The sequence below is a fragment of the Mastigoproctus giganteus genome, chromosome 9, assembly GCF_048544385.1.
Source record: "Mastigoproctus giganteus isolate SK-2022 chromosome 9, ASM4854438v1, whole genome shotgun sequence".
Classification (NCBI taxonomy): Eukaryota; Metazoa; Arthropoda; class Arachnida; order Uropygi; family Thelyphonidae; genus Mastigoproctus; species Mastigoproctus giganteus.
In genome coordinates this window covers 195,978,623-196,002,188 of record NC_143583.1, presented here as the reverse complement: position 1 = coordinate 196,002,188, position 23,566 = coordinate 195,978,623, and the positions used below count along the sequence as shown (strand labels likewise).

At 38.2% G+C, this 23,566-nt stretch overlaps 1 protein-coding gene across 1 annotated transcript in view; it reads right to left on the bottom strand.

Moving 5' to 3' along the window:
* LOC150081003 (threonylcarbamoyladenosine tRNA methylthiotransferase) overlaps positions 1-23,566 on the bottom strand; it is a 176,502-nt gene that overhangs the window by 119,619 nt on the left and 33,317 nt on the right. Inside the window, exons 3-4 of the mRNA XM_090381918.1 lie at positions 1,615-1,716; positions 1,267-1,497 (exon numbers count right to left, since the gene is read on the bottom strand). Coding sequence (XP_090238044.1) covers positions 1,267-1,497; positions 1,615-1,716 — 333 coding nt within the window. The remainder of the gene's footprint in view (positions 1-1,266; positions 1,498-1,614; positions 1,717-23,566) is intronic.

Genomic DNA, 23,566 nt, shown 5'->3' with positions numbered 1-23,566 from the left:
CACTACAGAGCTCTCATGTTTATATAATGGATTAAATTAACTTTGCAGTCTATCCAAGTTAAGAAATGCTACTTGGTTATATAATGCCCTAATATTAAAATCCAGACACCTGCACATCCACATTTTTATTTAAAGGAAAACTAATAACATGCTGAAATCTTTAGCCTTTATGACAGCTCCTAGTCTCTGTGGAACACTCCCCACTAGCTTTTTGTAAATCTCCTCCAATATTTTCTGCCATTTAGCTTTCAAAGCAGCAACCAGTTCAGCTCTGATTTTTGAGCAGTCTCTCCTCATATGTACCCCATGATCTAATTCATCCCAGAGTTTTCTCTATACAATATAGGATTGAGGTTAGAGCACCAGCCTAGAGTCCAGCTTTTCAACATTCATGTTCTTGAACCAGTTTGTCTCCATGCCATGTAGTATGACATGGAGTATTGTCCTACTGATACAGGTATGGACGTTCCCCAACCTGTTGTCAAAATGAAGCTAATCCATTATTGAGGACATCTAGGTAAGCATATACCATTACTCATCACTCCAAGGCACAGCTTTTCACTAGACTATGGTCCAAGAACAGCAGGCTTCAACCAATCTAGGCAGTATCTAGCATTACTTGGGGTGATTGGTGGCTTGTGGATAACTGAAGTATGGCTGAGGTTGATCTGGGACTATTGGTTGTTTCGGACATGACCATGATAACTCATATCACGCAGTGTCCTGCACACTGTATTGGTGCTGACATTTGTGCCAATCATCTTACCGAGGATCTGACTCACTGTATGACCCAATCATCTCACTGTATGTTGCTTTCCAAGAGGATAATTCTTTGCAGGACTCTCCTGCCACATGAGTTTTGGAGGTGTTCTTGACTGTTTCATTATGGTTTCAGCACCAATCCACTGCAATTTGCATATCACATCACCAATCATCAACCTAGATATCTTCAGTGTTGTTGAAATGTCATGTACAGACCAACTGATTATGTGGCACTTTTATCATTCCATGCTGGAAGTCTTAACTCTGATTGTGGCAGCTTGCATTCACAACCATACTCTTCTCCTCTAAGGTCTACAAGCATATTCAAAAATATTCATATTTATTACAAGATTTCACAAGGTGCTTGGGTAGGGCATAACCAACTATCAATGGGTGTCCAGATATTAATGGAAGGGTAGTGTATATTATCACTGGCTGATAATATGCATACTAAATTCTTTATAAATTACTAAGTTGTTCAATTAGCTTTTCAATCTCTACTACCTTTCAGTGTTTCTTCCACAACTTCAACAACTCTGTCTATTTGCTGAACACCAACTACACTGAGTTCTTGCAAATATGATGACTTAGAAGAAGCTTGAGGAACACATCCTGCAACTACAACATGCTTTCCTTGTTGAACACCACTCTCAACAGCATTTCGGAAATGATCTTCTGCAGGACTCTTTACTGTACAGCTATTCAACAACCAAAGATCTGCTTCAGATGGAATTTCTGAGGGGTAGGGGAGACATAAAAATAAAGAATTAGTACATGCATATATATCTACATAGAATTAACAAAGAACTATCCTGCAAACTCAAGGGTTTAACAGATTATTTACTGAAATACCTGTAATATGGTATCCATATGCCGAAAGCAGGCCAGCCATATATTCGCTATCAGAACTGTTGTGAGCACATCCCCATGTTTTCAGGTACACATGTTGAGTTCCTAATTTCAAAACATGTATTATTTTATGATGCATATATAAATACAGAAGTAACACCCTGAAATTATTTAATTTTATTAAAAATATGTGCAACAAATATTAAATTCAAAGCATTAGAAGTTCGAGACAATGCAGCAACTGATAATTTATATGAATTCTTTGATTGAATGAGAACACGCACAAATGGACTGCCTCCGCACTGCATTACATCCCCTCCCTTTATATTGAGTGTAATGCAGTACCATAATAACTTGATAAAAAAAAAAAATAGTTTCATTTTGCCTGTTGTGTGTGTAGAACAAGAGAAATGAGGTGCATACATTCAAAGAGTAAGCTAAAAAACTGAGCAAAAGTCCCATTAAAATGAAAGCAATCTTATTTGTGTTATAATTCACAATATAAAGGAATTCACAATATTAGATGTTATATAATGCCACTGCACAACTTTGGCTGGTTTACTGCATACAGAAATGATGCTACTGCACTAACTTATATGACAGCTAACACAACTAAGTACTGAGATATGAAAGGAAATCATTAATACCTATGGACAAAACCAAATGCCTAGCCCAAATAAAACAGAGGTTAAACTGGGTAAAAAAAAAGATCAACCAAGAACCAATTAATACTAAAATTATAAAGAACTTGAAATAAAAACATTTCTTCTACATAGCTAAGAATCTGCAGCACTGCAGATGTCTCGCTATGTATTCCTGAACTCTCTAAACTTGAAAAGAAAACAAGAAAATTTGAAATGTTCTTGTAGTTGTACAGAATTGTTGAACTATGTTAACTGGACCTCCTTTGTAATTTTATGTTGAAATTTTGTAATTTAAAAAAATAGTTCGATATTTACATGCATATAAATATGAAATTTTGTAATTTAAAAACCATTCAATATTTACGTGGTGAAAAGTGATCAATTTAAATTTTTTTTTTTTTTTTTTCAAACAACAATCTGAATGAATAGAGGGACTATATACTGGATTACTATTTTTGCATATTCAGTGTTTAAAATACAACACCAAGAACAAATCTGTGGCAAGTCCATAGCTGCTGAAAGCGGTTACAGTCAGTCCTCGTATAACACGTGTTTACATTACACGAATTCGATCATACACGATTTATAAATAGGGGAACGATATCTTATATAACACGAACCGAATTTGCTTATGCACGATTCGCCTTTGTGTTTACAAGAAATGGCAGTCGAACGCGGAATCACCCCAACCGAACGTAACACGATAGGAATGAAGAGAAGATTCTGAAAACGTATTTATGTTTCTTATATCAGTGAAGGGGAAACACATTTCACCATAATAACGTAAAAACCCATACAATTCCAGCTATTGGTATTATTGCAAATGAAATTAGATCGAGTTTACTACCAGTTTATAACAGATTCCACTAGCAGAAACGCAACTGGAAATTGTTTTTATTGTTTTATGGTAGTAACCCCTAGAAATGTGCTTTAGTAAAATGTGAGGTGTTAATAGTGTATCTCTGCCTTTATGGTGTTGTTTATTCAGTTGCTACACGTGCGCAGCTTTGTTTATGTGTATCAAGCGTACCTCCTCGTTTTGTAATTTTGCTTTATTCCCTAAAAATGAGTAAAATACTTAAAAGGTGTGAAAAGGAAGCATCCTGGTGAAGACACTGAAGATTCAGAGAGAAAAAGAAAAGCAATATCGATAAACAGAGGCGGACTGGATCAAAAATTCTTACTCGGGAAAATTTATAGTGGCCTCATACTATGGTTTATGGCCAAAATCACACTGGCCTCCGGGCCACCAGGGTTTCCCCGGTAAGGCTTATGGCCAGTCCGCCTCTGTCGATAGAGAAAAAATATGAAATTGTGAAACGCTTTGAGCAAAATGAAAGACCATGTGATATTGCACATGCTACAGACCTAAATGAGGCAATGCCGAGAATTACAAAGAATGCAGAGAAAATAAAAAAACATTCATAGCAGGAACAACTCAAAGTGTAATTAATTAAAATCCATTAGATCAACACACAAAGAATTGGAAGAGATGGAACGGCTATCAACTGTTTGGATAGAAAATCAAACAAAAAACAAGTTTGCTTACGATAGAAGTAAAAGCAGTAGCAATATTTTATTACGTAATAGTCGTAATAAAATACGTAACTATTTTATTACGATTATATATTGTGTTTGGTAATGTTTTGGTTACAAATGTGTATTCAATCTTGGGTGGTTGGCACCTAACCCTATTTTTCCCATAGGGCCTCTTGTTCATATTGCACGATTTTGCATTGCACGAGGGTTTCTAGGAATACAACTATCGTGCTATACGAGGACTGACTGTATTTGTTCCAATTAAACATCAGAACTTTGTTACTTCCAGTACAGATTCCAATTCTGACTATTCCTCAAGCAAGAATAGTGAATTTCAATGCAGTGGTGAATTTATGTCAAAGAAGCCACATTGGTTTACATAAGAAACAATGCCACTAGAGTAATCAAGTGGTAAAGCTAATCTGTTAGTTAAGGAAGTGGAAAAAGGATAGTAGTTTCCCTTTCCAGGACTTAGCATTAGCAGAGGCATATGATGCAAGAAAGCAAGCTTATGCAGCATCAGCCAAAAAAAAAAACCCTTCCACTTCACCCCTCTGTTCATTCGAAATACCTGTTCAGCTGAGCCTTAAATTATTTAGGCTATCAACTTCCACAACAAGAGATGGAAGTCTGTTCCACCAACCAACTACCCACTGGCTAAAGGCAAATTTCCGCACATCTATCCTACATCTGTCTTTCCTCAATTTGAATTTATGCCCTCTCAGGTGATTATTCTGAGCAAAAGGCAGTATCCCATCAGCATTGAGCATGCTCTAACCATTCAAGATTTTGTACACCTCTATCAGATCACCTCGCCGGTGCCTAGTCTCCAGACACCATAACTTGCTAAACTTAAGCATTTCTTCATAAGAGCAACCCTTCGTTCCGTTCATTAACTTTATTGCACTTCTCTGTACTCGTTTCAGCAGCTCTACATCCTTCTTGAAATGAGGCCTCCAGACCTGTATACAGTACTCAAGGTGCGGCCTGACCATTACCTTATACAAGGGAATAATCACATCCCAATCCCTGCTAGAAAAATTCCTGTATATCATTGATAAGACACCATGAGCTACTCTTGCAGCCCGTCAGCACTGCTCAGAGAACTTCATATCTGCCTGCACAATTACCCCCAGGTCCTTTTCGTTCTCTATGATTGTCAGTGCAGTATCACAGAGTTGATACGTTGCACTGGGGTTGCTGTTTCCCATATGTAGTACTTTACATTTGTCAATGGTGCCTCCATAGCCAGGTGGGAAGGAGCAGCAGTACGTAGCACACGCTTCTTGATTAGACGGGGATTCGAGCACGTCACCACCAAATACGGAGGATGCGCAAAGGTCAGGGAATGACCACTGCATATCCCCAAAGCAATATGGCCTTAGTTGCTAATGCTCCTAAAAACCAAATAACAAACAAACAAACAAACATCTGTCAATGTTAAACTTCATTTGCCACCTCTCAGCCCATCTGCTCAACCTTTCCAGATCCTGTTGCAGCAGCATAGCGTCAGTAGCGACCTTAACAACCCTGCCAACCTTTGTATCGTCTGCAAACTTGGACATTAAGCTTGATATACCATCATCAATATTATTTATAAATACAGAAAACAACAATGGACCCAACACTGAAGCTGAGGGACTCCACTAATAACATTAGTCCACGATGAGCAGTGTCCATTAATTACCACACGTCCTGCCACTCAACCATCCCTTTATCCATAGCAACAATTTGCCACCAATACCACACTGCTCCAATTTGTGCAGCAGTCTTCCATGTACAACAGTATGAAAAGCCTTTCTAAGATCCAAATATATAATATCAAAGTTATTCCCTGCATCCAATTCTTTTGTGACTACATCATAGTATCTAATCAAATTGGTCAGGCAAAACCTTCCCTTAACAAAACCATGCTGTGTCTGAGCTATAACTGAATTCTCGTCAAGATGATCCTGCAGTGCTTCTTTAACCAGTGCTTCCATTTATTTTCCTGGAACAGAAGTTAAATTCACAGTTCTATAATTACTTGTGTCAGCCTTTGATCCTCCTTTGTGAATTGGGGTTACATTTGAACATCTCCAGTCTGTGGGTACCTCCCCTGAATCCAAGGAAGCTCTCATAATTATGGCTAACGGATTGCTTACTTCCTTTGCTGCCTCCTTTAATATAACTGGATAGATCCCATCCACCCCAGGTGTCTTTCTTGTATTTATCTTCAACAATTTCTCCTCCACTTTACTCTCAATTATTACAAGATCATCTAGCTCACTGCCAGTGTTTACTTCATCTATGGCATTCCCCTTCCTGGATAACTCCTCATGTGTGAATGTAGATGCAAAATATTGATTTAGTTTGTTAGCTACCTGCGCAGGATCATGAACAGTTGAACCATCAATATCAAGTGGACCAATCTGATTCATCCCATTCCTTCTAGAGTTTACACAAGTAAAGAACTCCTTGCTGTTTTTCTTTGCATCCCTTGCCAAAGATTTCTCGTAATCTGCCTTCGCCTGCCTAACCTCCTTTGTAACTTGGTTACAGATCAACTTATATCTATCATAGGCTTCTGTGTCACATGTTAATTTATATGTATCCCATTCATCTGACATCCATTTAGGCCTGAACCTTGAACAATATTTCTTAGTTGGTATGTAAAGCCTATTAGCTTCCAAGATAAGTTCTTTGAATGCTTCCCATTTTGAGTTTGCTGTTGGTAACATCATCAGTTGTTCCCACTGTATAGAACTTAAATACTGTCTCCGACCATCATAGTCGCCTTTACGAAAGCAATAACCCTTCCCTTTACCCCTGATGGTAGTTACCTCCTTGAGTAAATCCCACTTCAGCACACTGTGATCACTGCCACCTAGTGGTTCCTGTATCTACAGATTCTTAATGCATGAAGAATCACTACTGATAATCAAATCAAGAGTATTGCTCCCTCTAGTTGCTTCCTGAACATGCTGATTTAGAAAACAATCATCCAATAAATCCACAAAAGCCTTGCTAGTGTGTGAGTGACCATCCCACAAATTCCGGTCAATATCTGGGAAATTAAAATACCCCATTATAAGACTCTTTGATTTACTGGCCCACTATTTCCCTGTACAGTTTCTTATTACACTCATCAGAGTCATTAGGCCTATAGCACACTCCTACTCTCAATTTTGATCTCCCAATGCTTATGTCACACCAAACTGACTCGACACTGCACTGTCCAGCGATGTCGAATGGCTTCACTTCCTTGGATTTTATGTGTTTCTTAACTAATATCATAACCCCTCCTCCCTTCCTATGCTGTCTATACTTTCTGTAACCGCTGTACAGTCAGTCCTCATATAGCATGATAGATGTGTTCCTAGAAACCCTCGTGCAATGTAAAATCGTGCAATATAAACAACAGGCCCTATGGGAAAAATAGGGTTAGGTGCCGGCCGCCCAAAATCAAAACACACATTTGAAACCAAAACATAACCAAACACAATAAATAATTGTAATAAAATACTTATTTTATTACAACTATTACGTAATAAAATATTACTAATGCTTTTGCTTCTACCGTAAGCAAACTTGTGCTTTGCTTGATTTTCTATCCAAACAGATGACAGCCGTTCCATCTTTCCCAATTCTTTGTGTCTTAATCTAATGGATTTTAATTACACTTTGAGTTGTTCCTGCTATGAAAGTTTTTATTTTCTCTGCATTCTTTCTAATTCTCGGCGTTGCCTCATTGAAGTCTGTAGCACGTGCAATATCACATGGTCTTTCATTTCGCTCAAAGCATTTCACAATTTCATATTTTTTCTCTATCAACAGAGACGGATTGACCATAAGCCTTACCTGGGAAACCCCACGGGCCGGAAGCCAGTGTGATTTTGGCCATAAACCATAGTATGAGGCCACTACAAATTTTTCCGGGTGAGAATTTTTGACCCAGTCCGCCTCTGTTTATTGATGTTGCTTTTCTTTTTCTCTCTAAATCTGCAGTGTCTTCACCAGGACGCTTTCTTTTCACACCTTTTAAGTATTTTACTCATTTTCAGGGAATAAAGCACAATTACAAAAGAGGAGGCATGCTTGATACACAGAGATATACTAATAACACCTCACATTTTACTAAAGCACATTTCTAGGGGTTACTACCATAAAACAATAAAAACAACTTCCTGTTGCGTTTCTGCTAGTGGAATCTTATAAACTGGTAGTAAACTCGATCTAATTGCATTTGCGATTATACCGATAGCTGGAATTGTGTTCGTTTTTACATTATTATGGTGAAATGTGTTTCCCCTTTCACTTATATAAAACACATAAATACATTTTCAGAATCTTCTCTTCGTTCCTATTGTGTTGTGTTCACTTGGGGTGATTCCGCGTTCGACTGTCATTTCTTGTAAACACAAAGGCGAATCGTGTATAAGCAAATTCGGTTCGTGCTATATAAGATATCATTCCCCTATTTATAAATCGTGTATGATCGAATTCGTGTAGTGTAAATACGTGTTATACGAGGACTGACTGTACTCCCCAAATTCCAGTTCTGCATTACTTATATCTGTGTGACACCACGTCTCTGATATCCCAACAATATCCGCCTTTGATGCTTTGAGCAATACATCAAATTCATCAAATTTATTTACCAAACTCCTAGCATTGGTGTACACGCAAGTATACATGCACCTGCTTACAGTTTGTAGAGCAAAATCTACTTATTTGGTGAAAACAAAAGAAACTTTTGCTTTGAAATAGATTGCTTTATTAGTTGCACAAAGATTTGCTTGGATACAAGAATGCTTGCACTCAGGGCACTCTAAATAAGTACAGAGAAAAAAAAAATTCATTCCCTTCTAAAGGAATGACCCTTCTGTTCTGTACTTACCTACGTGATTTAATCAATGCACCGGGATTACATAACAAGAAAGGCTTCAGTTCCGTAAACTGCAGTGTTTGGAGACTAAGTACCTGTGAGGTGATCTGACTGAGGTGTTTAAGGCCTTGAATGGATTGAGCAAGCTCAATGCTGTAATACGTTTAGGGCTAAAGTCTCAGGCTGCGAGAAAGTCTAGACTATGTATAAGTTAGGTGCAAATGCATCATTAATACACAGCCAATTCTAAATTAGCAAAATATTTGCAAAGGCAGCATCGTTTTAAGTTATATCTCATATTGTGAATACCTTCACAACGAGTTGCCATGATATTGCACTACTTCGAATAAGTAAGGCTTCACTTGAAGGAGAAGACTAATGTTACTTATTCTCAGTGGATACCACCACCCAGACGGCACTGTTTCAGGGCTTTTTTTATGTGTGTGGGATAATAACGACTATCCACTTGTCCCTATTAGACTTAGAAAAGCAAAAAGGTAGAGGGAAAGTAACAGTAGGAGTGGAAGAAGAAAAGAAATGGTGTAGAAGAATGAAAGGGACAGTAACTCCTTCAACTCACACCACTCAAAAACCCAAACTCCTCGAATAGGCAACGCTTCCCCATTGGAGAAGGCTGTTGTTACCTATTCTTGGAAACTCGGGACATCATCGGGCTCCCCCTGGTGCTGTTTCAGGGCTATTTGGCCCTTCTTCAGTGGGTGGGTAGGTACCCAAATAATGCAATGATGGGAAAACAGTTATGAAGTATAACTCCACAATATGAGAGATGCCTGATGGTGTATGATGTATTAAGACTAGTGCTTTTTTTTGTAAAAAAAATAGGTGCCAGTACTCATTCTTTGCTATCAGGAAAAATTGAAAATTAAAAGGATATGAAAAGTACTAATTTTTAGCCCCCTGATATTGTTACTTTAGTAGTGATTTTTTTTTTTAGAATAAGAAAAAGAAATTAAGCATATTAACACAGTTTATTAAGCATAAATTTATTATTCAAGTATATAAAAAAAATAAGTAAAATGTGAGTAAAATAAGTAAAAATAAAGTTTTTGTAGAATATTCCAAATTTTTATTAAGTTCTTATCCGACACCCTATGCTGACTTCTTTTCCTGCTCTTTGTATCGGTTGCTGAGTGACGTTTCCGAAGCAACCACGAATCGACATATTTTGCTGGATCGCAGCGGGTCAGCGGACGGCATACAATTTTAAGAAATAGTAGTGAAGAAACTGTTTTGTCATCAATGAAAGCGCTGGTTGGCAATCAGATTCATTTCTGAAAATCCTCGTTCACATTCACTCGGTGAAATTGGTATCGTACTCAGAGCTTTCATCAAATGCTTCAATTCTTCGGAAACTTTCTTATCAATTAGGTATCCCCGAATTCCACGAATTGCATCTTTTTCATTTAACTGGAACCTAACTGACAATTTTCTAACTTCAGTTTCACCAAATGCCAACAATTCACGTATAGAAGGTTTAATACCTTTTTGTCCTCGTTTTCCTTTTCTCGTCATCAGTATTGTCACTAGTTCTTAAATTTCAATTTTTTTCTTTTTTTTTGAAACTGCAAAAATATCCAAAATATTGGTATCATTCGTATATTCATGTAAAGTAAAGAGTAAACAGAGATAGGGAAAATTTTTGGAAAAATGTGGATAACGTACTTCCGCGAAATAACAGATGATTATTTATGGGGTAAAAGAAAATCACTTTTGTAATTCTCGAACAGGGCGCTTACAGCTGATTCACAAAGGCGTCCAACCTACGGCCCGTGAGGAAAATGAACTAAAACAGCATTTTAAATTTTATTATCAAAAATATTTTTTCATTAAACGTTTTGTTCAGTAAATGTAATTGTGTATTGTACTTAATTAAAATTTTGAATATTTTCAATTTTACTTTTACATGCAATAAGATATCGAAAATGTAACACATTAAGGAAACTGAATTTTTTTGAATATGGCCTCAGTACTGGAAAAGGTTGGACACCATTGGAAATACCCCTTGATCTTCTCACTGTTGACCAGCACGACTTCTTCATATGTGGGACAGGTGGTCAGATAGGTTTTACCAGGTACTGCTAAGTTATACAATACTAATCACTTTAGCTCTCTTAATTCGCGCAGCAACACTAATTGCCTAAATTGCCTGAAGGCCAGAAATGCAAACAGGCCATAGCGTGTTAATTCCCTCCTAATCAGTTCGCTATATGAAAATTTTCTTCCCTCAACCGAAACTATTTTAAATGTAACTTCCAAGGGGAATTCGAAATAATTAAACAGAGGTCCGACTGAGTAATTTAGAATTATAAAAATGGTTATACAGTTTTATATAGAAAATATCTTAACAACAGACAGTAAAAAATGCAAATTTAGTTAAATCATTTAAGTTTATTTGAATAGTAGGCAAACATGTGAAAAAATTTACAGAATATTATAAATTTCAAAGTGTATTGCATCTAAATGTCACACGTCACTGTTAATAAAGGTGCCGGTACGCTGTACTATTGCGTACCACCACAAAAAAGCACTGATTAAGACTATAATGCATTTAGGGCTAAAGCCTCAGGCTGCGAGAAAGTCTAGACTATGTATAAGTTAAATGCAAATGCATCACTAATACACGGCGAATTCTAAATTAGCAAAATATTTGCAATGGTGGCATCGTTTTTAAAGTTATATCTCATATTGCGAATACCTTCACGAGTTGCCATGATATTGCACTACTTCGAATAAGTAACGCTTCACTTGAAGGAGAAGATTAATATTACTTATTCCCAGTGGATACCACCATCGTTTTAAGTTATATGAGATATAACTTAAAACGATGCCGCCTTTGCAACTATTTTGCTAATTTAGAATTGGTTGTGTATTAATGATGCATTTGCACTTAACTCATACACAGTCTAGACTTTCTCGCAGCCTGAGGCTTTAGCCCTAAATGCATTATAGTCTTAATACATCATACGCCATCAGGCATCTCTCGTATTGTGGAGTTATACTTCATAACTGTTTTGCCATCATTGCATCACTTGGGTACCTATCCACCCACCGAAGATGGGCCAAATAGCCCTGAAACGGTGCCGTCTGGTTGGTGGTATCCACTGAGAATAAGTAACATTAGTCTTCTCCTTCAAGTGAAGTGTTACTTATTCAAAGTAGTGCAATATCATGGCAACTCATTATGAAGTTATTCACAATATGAGATATAACTTAAAGCGATGCCGCCTTTGCAAATATTTTGCTAATTTAGAATTGGCTGTGTATTAATGATGCATTTGCACTTAACTTATACATAGCAAGCTCAATGCTCATGGGATTCTTTCTTTTGCTCCAACCAGACACACACACACACAAGGGTACAAAAATTCAAATTGAGGAAGGATGGTTGCAAAATAGATGCGAGGAAGTTTGCCTTTAGCCAACGGGTGGTTGGTAGTTGGAACAAACTTCCATCTGTTGTTGTGGAAATTGATAGTTTAAATAAATTCAAGGAAGAACTAGACAGATCATTGGAGAGAATGAATAGGTGAAATGGAAGGCATTATTATTTATTTATTTTTTTTTTTTTTTTGGCTGGTGCTGTATAAGCATGCTTTATTGCATCATTTGCCACTGCTAATGCTCCACTGGAATGAATTTTCTTTGTTGACAGCTCCATTACAAGCTTAAAAGCAGTTCTACTACAAAGAGAACATCCCACCCTCAAATTCAGTCACTAATTCCATACTAAAATTCTTAGAAAAGATGATATATTGTGATCATGAATGAATTATATCATGAATACTGTGATCATGGGCAGACAAAATTTTTCTTTGCATATGGGCAGCAGAGCTACAACTGATCAATGGATTAAAGGATTAGCTAGAAAAGACTTATCATACACCTAGACACAAATTATCACCAATGGGCCACTTTCTCCTCAAATTATAAAAAAACCTAGGTCTAATGAAACAGTTTGTTTAAGATCACAGATAAAGGAGGCTGTTTTTCAGTATGCTGTATGTAAAGTTCCTGAGACAAGTGATGCTAAACTCCATACTAGTGTTTTTAATGAAAAACAAATCACTGAGCTGCTACAAGAGCCATTGATTTGTGGAAGTGAAATAAGTGAGGTAATATTCAAGAGTGCTATGAAAAATACTAACATGTGCAACCAAAAAATTACAAGATGTCAACATGCTTAACAGTTAATTAAAAAAAAAAAAAAACTATGATACAACTTGAGGTGCAAAGGTTCATGTTCTGCACAGCCACCATGAATACTTTCCACAGAACCTTAATGCAATGAATAAAGAGCAGAGTGAAAACCAGTCTCAAGTATAAAATGCTAGTATGTTACTGCAACAAGATCTAGAAAAGTTGGACAGACGGGCTTGAGAGGTGGCAACTGATGTTTAACATTGACAAATGCAAAATACAGCATATGGGTAGCAGCAACCCCAGAGAGGATGTAGAGCTGCTGGAACGAGTACAGAGAAGGGCAACAAGATTGGTGAAGAAACAAAGGGTTGCTCTTACAAAGAAAGGCTTAAGTTCTGCAAATTTCATCATTTGGAGACTAGACACCTAGGAGGTGACCTGAACAAGGTGTATAAGGCCTTGAATGGTTTCAGCAAGCTTAATGCTGATGGGATTCTTCCTCTCACTCAGATTACATACATAAGGGGGAATAAATTCAAGTTGAGGAAAGACAGTTGTAAAACAGAAGTGCAGAAATTTGCCTTTAGCCAGCAGGAGGCTGATTGCTGGAACAAACTTCCATCGGTGGTTGTGGAAGTTGATAGCTTAAATAAATTCAAGGAAGTACTGGACAAACATTTGGAGCGAACGAATGGGTGAAACAGGAAGTGTTTTTGTCTTTTTTTTGCTGATGCTGTATAAGCTTGCTTTCTTGCATCATATGCTCCTACTAATGCTAATGGAAAAAAGGGTAACTGGAATGAGACAATGCTGGCATACTGTCGGTTTTTGAAAATGGATTCACGTGAAGAGTACAAAAAGTTTCAAAAAAAGTGCAAATTTATCCAAATGCAGAAAACTGTACTCAGCAATTAAATAAGGTGCTGATTTAGTGAGATGATTGAGTAGCTGTGTTCATTAGCTTTTATTCTTAATGCTCTATACTGAAAACTTACCGCTGAATGTTCAAAATAAAAGTGCACATGTGTATATGAGGGATGTTCTATAAATTATCTACCTAAGGTAGTTCCCATAATTATATTCAAATGATTCATGATTTATAATGTTCCTACATATCTTAATTTGAATCATACTAATTTTGATCCCACTAAGTTTTTTGGTTGTGCTGCTGTAACAGGAAAAAGGAAGATACCAGTACCAAATTGTGGATTTGCTGATATAGGAGCATCTTTCAGTCATCGAAGTTTCTCACCAAGGTAGGAAATGGGCCAAAGGCAAATCATGAAAGGATGGTGGCTGTTTATGGCAACAGTACATATTCAGAGTATCAGATGAAATTCTGGTCAAAACAATTCAAGTGGGGTAGAGAATCTGTCGAAGGTGATCCACATCCAGGAAGACCTGTGACAACAATCACTTCAGAAAAGTACCAAGCTGTGGAAACCCTTGTGCTGAATGACAGACATTTAAAGGTGTCCCAAATCTCTAGGGAATGGGACATATCTGAGGGAGCAGTTATCCATGAACATTTGTGGATGACTACGGCCAGTGCAAGGTGGGTCCCCAGATTTCTAACCCCTGTGCAGAAGCAATTCAGAGTACATGATGTGAGGATATTTAGAGTTTTATGGAAGGGATCTTGAAAGATTCATCTCCAGAATTGTTATGAGTGATGAAACATGGGTTCCTCACCCAAAAAATTTCAGACAACCTTCAGTTGGCAAGATAATGGCCACCTTTTTTTTTTTTTTTTTTGAAATGCTGAGGGGAATTTTGTACAATTACTACTTGGAACACAAGCAGACAGTCATTGTGTAGCATTATGCATCCTTACTGTACAACCTAAGGGATGTCATAAAGGAAAAATGCCATGGAAAACATCCCAGAGGTGTCCTGCCTCTTCATGACAATGTACCAGTGCACAGGTCACATTCTGTTGTTTCTTTGAGAGACTGACTTTACAGCACATCCACCTCATCACAGATAGGATCTATCCCAGTGACTATTTCCTGTTTTGACACCTCACGAAAAATTTACATGAATGTCGCTTTGCTCATGATAATGAACTAAAGTCTGCTGTTTCTGCATTCTTTGATGGACAGGGCAAAGAATTTTATTTGTCTGGTATTTCCCCATTGCCAACAAAATGGAACAAGTATTTTGAAGTTCAAGGGAGTTTGAAGTACACGGTCGATGTGAAAGGTCCTTTAGGTACTTCAGATCACAACTTGGTGATTGTCTCTTCTCCAATGGAGCCTTTATCTCGTGGCTATTCCCAACCTCGTGTTGTTTGGCATTACAAGAATGCAAAATGCGATGATCTGCGAGTTTTCTTTTCTTCTTTTCCCTCGTCGGATTACTGTTTCAAAACTTCTGATGTCAAAGTTTGCTCAAATCGTGTCAGTGAAATTATTCTTGCAGGAATGGAATCCTTTATCCCACACTCCACTTTAAAATCTCGTCCTTTATCTAAAACTTGGTTTTCCAATAAATGTGCTAAGGCTGTTCAAGAGAAGAATGTTGCATACCGTAATTGGCTTTTATCTAATTCTTCAGTTTCATTTTCTGCCTACACCAAAGCTCGCAACAACTGTAAAGCAGTTATTAATCAGTCCAAACTAGAATTTGAACAGGCGAAGAGTAGAAAACTTGCTTCTTGCCCTAATGGTAGCCACGCATTCTGGTCTCTTGCCAAAGCTATTGGCCGCAACTTTTGCCCATCTCTGCTCCCACCTCTGTCCAAACAAGATGGTTCTGTTGTCACTTCAGCCAAAGATAAAGCTGGCCTGGTAGCAGACCATTTTTCTTCCAACTCATGTATTAATGATCTTGGTAAAACACCTCCCACCATTCCCAACACGCTCCATTCAATGCCTCCCGTGGTCTTCCATCAAAAGGATTTTGACAACTCTTGATGCTAAGAAAGCTCCAGGTCCTGATGGTATTTCTCCACTTTTTCTCAAAACCTGTGCTCCTGAACTTACTCCAATTCTTTGCCGCTTTTTTCACTTTCTTATTCCAAAGGTGTTTTTCCTTCTGCTTGGAAATTTGCTCATATCCAGCCAGTTTCTAAAAAGGGTAACAAATCCCTCCCATCCAATTATTGTCCCATTGCAATTACTTCTACTCTTTCTAAAGTAAGGGAGAAATCAATTAATCGCCAACTTTTAAACTACCTAGAAACCTTCTGTCTGATCAAAGATTGCCAGTATGCATTCAGTCAGTGTTGATCCACTGGTGATATTCTGGCTTATGTTACCCATTTATGGACTAATTCAATCGAAAGGTTCGGTGAAACACAAGTAGTTGCTCTTGATATCTCAAAGGCTTTCAATCGTGTTTGGCATAAAGGTATTCTAAACAAGCTCCCATCTTATGGTTTCCCAACTGTTTTTTGGCATTGGCTATCCAGTTTTCTCTCTGATCGCTCACTGAGGTGATGATAGATGGCTCTCTGTCTTCTAACTTCTCTACTAATGCCGGTGTCCCCCAAGGTTCAGTTCCTTACCCCACTCTTTTCCTCTTGTATAATAATGACCTTCTTCCATTGACTGGAAATCCTATCCATAGTTTTACCGATGATAGCGCTTTGCATTCCACTTTCCATTTTGAGAAACCTTGCCCTGCTCAATCAGCTTCAACTTCTCGAAAATCTGCTACCAATTCTTTAAATGCCGATCTTCAGATAATTCTACAGTGGGACAAAGACAACTTAGTTGATTTCAACCCTTCTAAATCTCAGTCTTGTCTTACATCTCGCAAAAAGGATTCTTCTGCTCCTATGCTTAACTTTGATGACACTCCGATTTCTAGGCAAAATGATATATCTCTTTTGGGGATTACCCTGACTTATCTCTCTTGGCACAAGCACATTACAAATATTGCTTCCTCTGCATTTAAAAAACTTGGTTTTCTCTTTCACTCTCAGCGTTACTTTTCTTCCAAAGAACTGCTCACTCTGTATAAATCGCAAATCCGCCCTACCATGGAATATTGTTCCCACATCTGGGGTGGTGCCCCCAAAACCTCTCTCAGGCTTCTTGATGCCATTCAGAAGAGGGCAGTTAGATTAATTAATGATTCATCTCTAACAGAGTCTCTCCACTCGCTGTCTCATAGACATACTGTTGCTGCTGCATGCCTTTTCTCCACATACTTCCATGGGCACTGTTCTTCTGAATTGGCTTCTATAATTCCTTGCCCTACTCAATCACTTTCAACTTCTCGAAAATCTACTACCAATTCCTTAAATGCCAATCTCCAGTGGGACAAAGACAACTTAGTTTTTGTTTTTTTTTTGTTTTTGTTTTTTATGTAAACAGCAAACACAAGAGGTATTAGAACCTATAATACTTAGTACCATGCTTGGGTTGGAGGCTGAGAAGATGAAAGAAGATATTTGTTGACATTGGACTTGAACTTCTGTCTTTTCTAGTCACACCGACCCAGCTGGTCGAGATGCTGTGGCTTTTGCAATTACAAATGACCTTGCACTATAATTTTCAGGAAATACATATGAAGGAAGGAAGGTTGTTCCAGGAAACAGCAGTTCAATGAATAAACGGGAAAGATGAAAATTTGGTTCTATGAGTTTGAAGTTGGACAGTAAATGGATGTTGGCTGGTGGCTGCACGTGTTTGCACTGTTTTGAAAGAGAGAGTGGGAATTACAGAAGCCAATTCAGAAGAACAGTGCCCATGGAAGTATCTGTAAAAGAGGCATACAGTAGAAACAGTATGTCTATGAGACAGCAAGTGGAGAGAGACTGTTAGAGATGAATCATTAATTAACCTAACTGCCCTCTTCTAAATGGAATCAGAATTGGTCCTTGAGGTTGCCACAGACATTCCCTCAGATATGCCAGACAAGCTGTACTTGCTACCTGGGAGTCTAAAACACTGATGGAACTGATATTCGAGTGACACTCAAGTCAAGTGAACCCAATTTCAGCGAAGTCCGGATGGTCTGTGACAGCCAAATCCTCTGCTTGCACCTTTGCAATGGTGGTACTGTTAGTAATCCTGGGTATAACCTCCATGCACAAGTACATGGTTGGTGACCACCCAGGTGTGAACCAACTAAGCAGGGGTCGAGGTGTGGTGCCCACACCACATGGAGGAACGCAGCCCCTCTATGTTACCAGGCAGTACTAGGTGGTAGATGACTCTCATCAATCAGTGCAATACCACCACTTTGCTTATTGGAGGCGTGAAGTGGTGGAACCCATGTTTAGTCTCTAGAGCTAAATTCTGGTCAACCCTTCCCTATCATTTCCATCATTCAGTATGATTGATGACTTTTGAGTTTATGATGAACATCGTGGCGAGATCCAATATTCCTTACATTTCGAGGATACAGCTCTAAAACGGTGTTCGCAGGCCGGCCGCTAGTTAGTACACCGGACCAAACCTATTGGTAACTCTCTAGGAGGCTTCCAGATCAGCTAGTGTATAATCTTGCTACCTCTACTCTGCCAGATAGTGACTGGAGGGAGTCCGAGTAGTGTATATGCGGGGAGCATTCTCGAGGCCACGTTATGTCAAGGATCTGTGTATATTCTTACCTACCATGTGTACGCCATATCCAAAAATTTCATTACCTCATACAGCATGTCCCACGCACTTTTTCTTACTATTGAATATATCATGAATTGTCAAATTAATAGAGCAAGTTTATCTGTGGAAAGATCTAAACCTCCCAAAGACTTCCTAATTCATTTCACAAATATATGTGGTCTCCATTCTAATCTCAACGATGTCCATTTCCACTTGCAGTCTGCTAAACTCCATGTACTTTTTCTGACAGAATCTCAGTCATCGGTTGATTCAACTACTGCTCATATCAGAAGCCCAAATTATTCGCTGTACAATTCCTTTTGCCTCAAAGGTGGTACTTGTGCATATGTCCATTCTGATATTTCCTGTCAGAGACTTGGCAATTTGGAATCTCCTCTCGTTGATCTTCTCTGGCTTAAAATCTCTCTACCTCATTCTGTCAAATTCATCTGTTGTCTCTACCATTCTCCCAACTCTACTAATCACTTAGAGCTCTGACTTCCTCTCTTTGCAACTTGACTTTCTCCAGTCCAACTTTCCTAACAGTGAGGTAATTTTCCTTGGTGATTTTAATGTTCACAACTCCAGCTGGCTTCCGTTTTCTAGTCACACCAACCCAGCTGGTCAAGATGCTCAGGCTTTTGCAATTACTAATAACCTCACACAGATTATTCATTTACTTACCAGAAAATCCTAACCATACAGCCAACATGCTTAATCTTTTTCTCACAAACAACCCTTTTAAGTACACGGTCGAAGTGAGTGATCCTTTAGGAACCTCAAATCACAACTTGGTGATCGTCTCTTCTCCAATGGAGCCTTTATCTCATGGCTATTCCCAAATAACCAAGTTCCTAGTGTTGTTTGGCATTACAAGAATGCAAAATGGGATGACCTGCAATATTTCTTTTCTTTGGTCAGATTACTGTTTCAAAACTTCTGATGTCAATGTTTGCTCAGATTGTGTCAGTGAAATTATTCTTGTAGGAATGGAATTCTTTATTCCACACACTCCACTTTAAAATCTCGTCCTTTATCTAAACCTTGGTTTTCCAATAAAGGTGCTAAGGCTGTTCAAGCGAAGAATGTTGCATTTGGCTTGCTTCCAATTCTCCAGTATCTTTTTCTGCCTACACCAAAGCTCGCAACAAATGTAAAGCAGTTATTAATCAGTCCAGACTAGAGTTTGAATAGGCTAAGAGTAGAAAACTTGCTTCTTGCCCTAATGGTAGGCGAGCATTCTGGTCTCTTTCCAAAGCTATTGGCCGCAACTTTTGCCCATCTCTGCTCCCACCTCTGTCCAAACCAGCTGGTTCTGTTGTCACTTCAGCCAAGGATAAAGCTGACCTGCTAGCATTCCATTTTTCTTCCAACTCATGTATTAATGATCTTGGTAAAACACCTTCCACCATTCCCAACACGTTCCATTCAATGCCTCCTCTGGTCTTCTGCAAAAGGATGTCAGAGGGATTTTGACGAATCTTGATGCTAAGAAAGCTCCAGGTCCTAATGGTATTTCTCCACTTCTTCTCAAAACCTGTGCTTCTGAACTTATTCCTATTTCTATGCCACCTTTTTTCACTCTCTTATTCCAAAGGTGTTTTTCCTTCTACTTGGAAATTTACTCATATCCAGCCAGTTCATAAAAAGGGTGACAAATCCCACCCATCCAATTATCGTCCCATTGCAATTACTTCTACTCTGTCTAAAGTAATGGAGAAATCAATTAACTGCCAACTCTTAAACTACCTAGAAACCTTCAGTCTGATCAACGATCGCCAGTATGGATTCCGCCAGTGTCGATCCACTGGTGATATTCTGGCTTACATTACCCATTTATAGACTAATTCAATGGAAAGGTTCGGGGAACACAAGTAGTTGCTCTTGACATCTCAAAGGCTCTCGATCGTTTTTGGCATACAGGTCTTCTTAACAAGCTTTCTTCTTATGGTTTGCCAACTGTCTTTAGTAATTGGTTATCCAGTTTTCTCTCTGATCGCTCACTGAGGGTGATGGTAGATGGCGCTGTCTTCTAACTTCTCCACTAATGCCGGTGTCCCCCAAGGTTCAGTTCCTTACCCCACTCTTTTCCTCTTGTATATTAATGACCTTCTTCCATTGACTGGAAATCCTATCCATAGTATTTCCAATGATTGTACATTGCATTCCATTTTCCATTTTGAGAAACCTTGTCCTGCTCAACCAGCTTCAACTTCTCGAAAATCTGCTACCAATTCCTTAAATGCCTATCTTCAGGTAATTCTCCAGTGGGGCAAAGACAACTTAGTTGATTTCAACCTTTCTAAAACTCAGTCTTGTCTTATATCTCGCAAAAAGGATTCTTCTGCTCCTGTGCTTATCTTTAGTGACTCCGATTTCTAGGCAAAATGATATATCTCTTTTGGGGATTACCCTGACTTCTAATCTCACTTGGCACAAGCACATTACAAATATTTCTTCCTCTGCATCTAAAAAACTTCGTTTTCTCTTTCGCTCTTGGCATTACTTATCTTCCAAATAGCTTCCAAACAGCTGTTCACTCTGTATAAATTGCAAATCCGCCCTACCATGGAATTGTTCCCACAACTGGGGTGGTGCCCCCAAAGCCTCTCTCAGGCTGCTTGATTCCATTCAGAAGAGGGCAGTTAGGTTAATTAATGATTCATCTCTAACAAAGTCTCTCCACTTGCTGTCTCATAGATGTACTGTTTCTGCTGCATGCCTCTTCTACAGATACTTCCATGGGCACTGTTCTTCTGAATTGGCTTCTATAATTCCCGCTTTCTCTTTCAAAACAGTCTGAACACGTGCCGCCACCAGCCAACATTCATTTACTGTCCAACTTCAAACTCACAGAACCCACTCTTCATCTTCCTCATTTAGTCATTCAACTGCCGTTTTCTGGAACAACCTTCCTTCATATGCATTTCCTGATAATTACAGTCTACAGAAGTTCAAGTCCAATGTCAACAAATATCTTTTTTCGTGTTCTCAACCTCCAACCCAAGCACGGTACTAAGTACTATAGGTTCTAAAACCTTTTGTGTTTGGGGTTTACATAAAAAAAAAAAAAAAAAAAAGAAGCCTGAGAGAGGTTTTGGTGGCACTACCCCAGATATGGGAACAATATTCCATGGTAGGGCAGATTTGTGATTTATACAGAGTGAGCAGCTGTTTGGAAGAAAAGCAACGCTGAGAGTGAAAAAGAAAACCAAGTTTTTTAGATGCAGAGGAAGCAATATTTGTAATGTGCCAAGAGAGATTAGAAGTCTGGGTAATCCCCAAAAGAGGTATATCATTTTGCCTAGAAATCGGAGTGTCAACAAAGATAAGCATAGGAGCAGAAGAATCCTTTTTGCAAGATATAAGACAAGACTGAGATTTAGAAGGGTTGAAATCAACTAAGTTGTATTTGTCCCACTGTAGAATTATCTGAAGATCGGCATTTGAGGAATTGGTAGCAGATTTTCAAGAAGTTGAAGCTGATTGAGCAGGGCAAGGTTTCTCAAAATGGAAAGTAGAATGCAACATGCTATCATCGGCAAAAATATGGATAGGATTTCCAGTCGATGGAAGAAGGTCATTAATATACAAGAGGAAAAGAGTGGAAGAAAGTACTGAACCTTGGGGAACACTAGCATTAGTGGAGAAGTTAGAAGACCGGTAGTTGGGCAGATGGGCTGAGATGAGCAACTGTTAAACTTCAGTTGCTCATCTCAGTTGCTGAGATGAGCAACTGAAGTTTAACATTGACAAATGCAAATTACTGCATACGAGTAGAAGTAATCCCAGAGAAACATACCAACTATCTGGTACTACACTTAGGATGGTAGAAAATGAAAAAGATCTGGGAGTAATTGTGCAGTGAGATACGAAATTTTCTGAGCAATGGAGATGGGCAGCCAGAGCATGTCAGGGGTATTGTCAATGACATACAGGCAGTTCTCACTTTATGTTTTTCAAGTATCAACAAATTCAAAAATATGAACATTGATGAATGTTAAACATTGATAAATCCCACATTTCAAACCACGTTTGTAGCCATACAATACAGTGCACACCGCTTTACAATATTACTCCGTTCACGATACGATGTATAACACATAACATATGTGTTATACCATATAATATCACAAAGGCATTATACCATTATAATGCCTTTGTGATATTTTTATAAAGCACATTTCTGGAGTTCACTACCATAAAACAAAAACATTTGTACTTTCCAGTTTATTGGACTTTTCTGTTCATGCAAGCAATTATAAATGGGTAGTAAACTCGATGTTAATGCATTTGTGAAATTACCAATAGCTGGAATTGTGCGGGTTTTTACATTATTACGGTGAAATGTGTTTCCCCTTTACTGAAATCTTCAATCATATGAAAAACAAATAAATTTTCAGAATCTTCTCTTCATTCCTTTTCTTTGTAAACTTGTTTTCCTTGCAAATTGTGTTAGTTGCAATCTCACTTGCACATATCATGTTAGTTAGGTGAAATCTGTGCATGCCATTAAAAAAAATGTTAATGCATGCTATCGTGAAATTTATAAAAAAAAAAAAAAGAGAGATCTTGGAAACAAACACCTCTTGAAGCATTTCTGAAGAAGATGACTCCTTGTGCAACAAACCAATAATGGGTGCCGACCCAACAATGAGTGATCAACGAGTGTGCATTTAGTTGATGATGAAGAATAAACATTCTTTAACATTTGTATGTCACATAAATAATTTCTTTAAATTATAATTTGCTTGATTTTACAGACTATGTTTTCATTTCTTTGGATAAATCAATCATTGTTTAAACAAACTAATTAGCTAACTAATTTCATTGTTGAGAACGTAATCCCTGTTTTCAACATTATGTCTATGGAAAATAAATTCCCACTTTACGAGTTTTCACTTCACGAGTGTGTGCTAAGAATGAATTAACTCGTAAAGTCGGAATCTACCTGTACTGGAATTCTGCTAGCAGGGAAAAGGAGGTGATTATCCCTTTGTATAAGGCAATGGTTACGCCACACCTTGAGTACTGCATACAGATCTGGAGGTCTCATTTTACAAAGGATGTACAGTTGCTTGAGTGAGTACAGAGAAGGGCAACAAGATTTGTGAGGGGAAGGAAAGGGTAGTCTTACCAAGAATGGCTTATGTTCTGCAAATTGCAGTGTCTGGAGTAGCAACTCTACA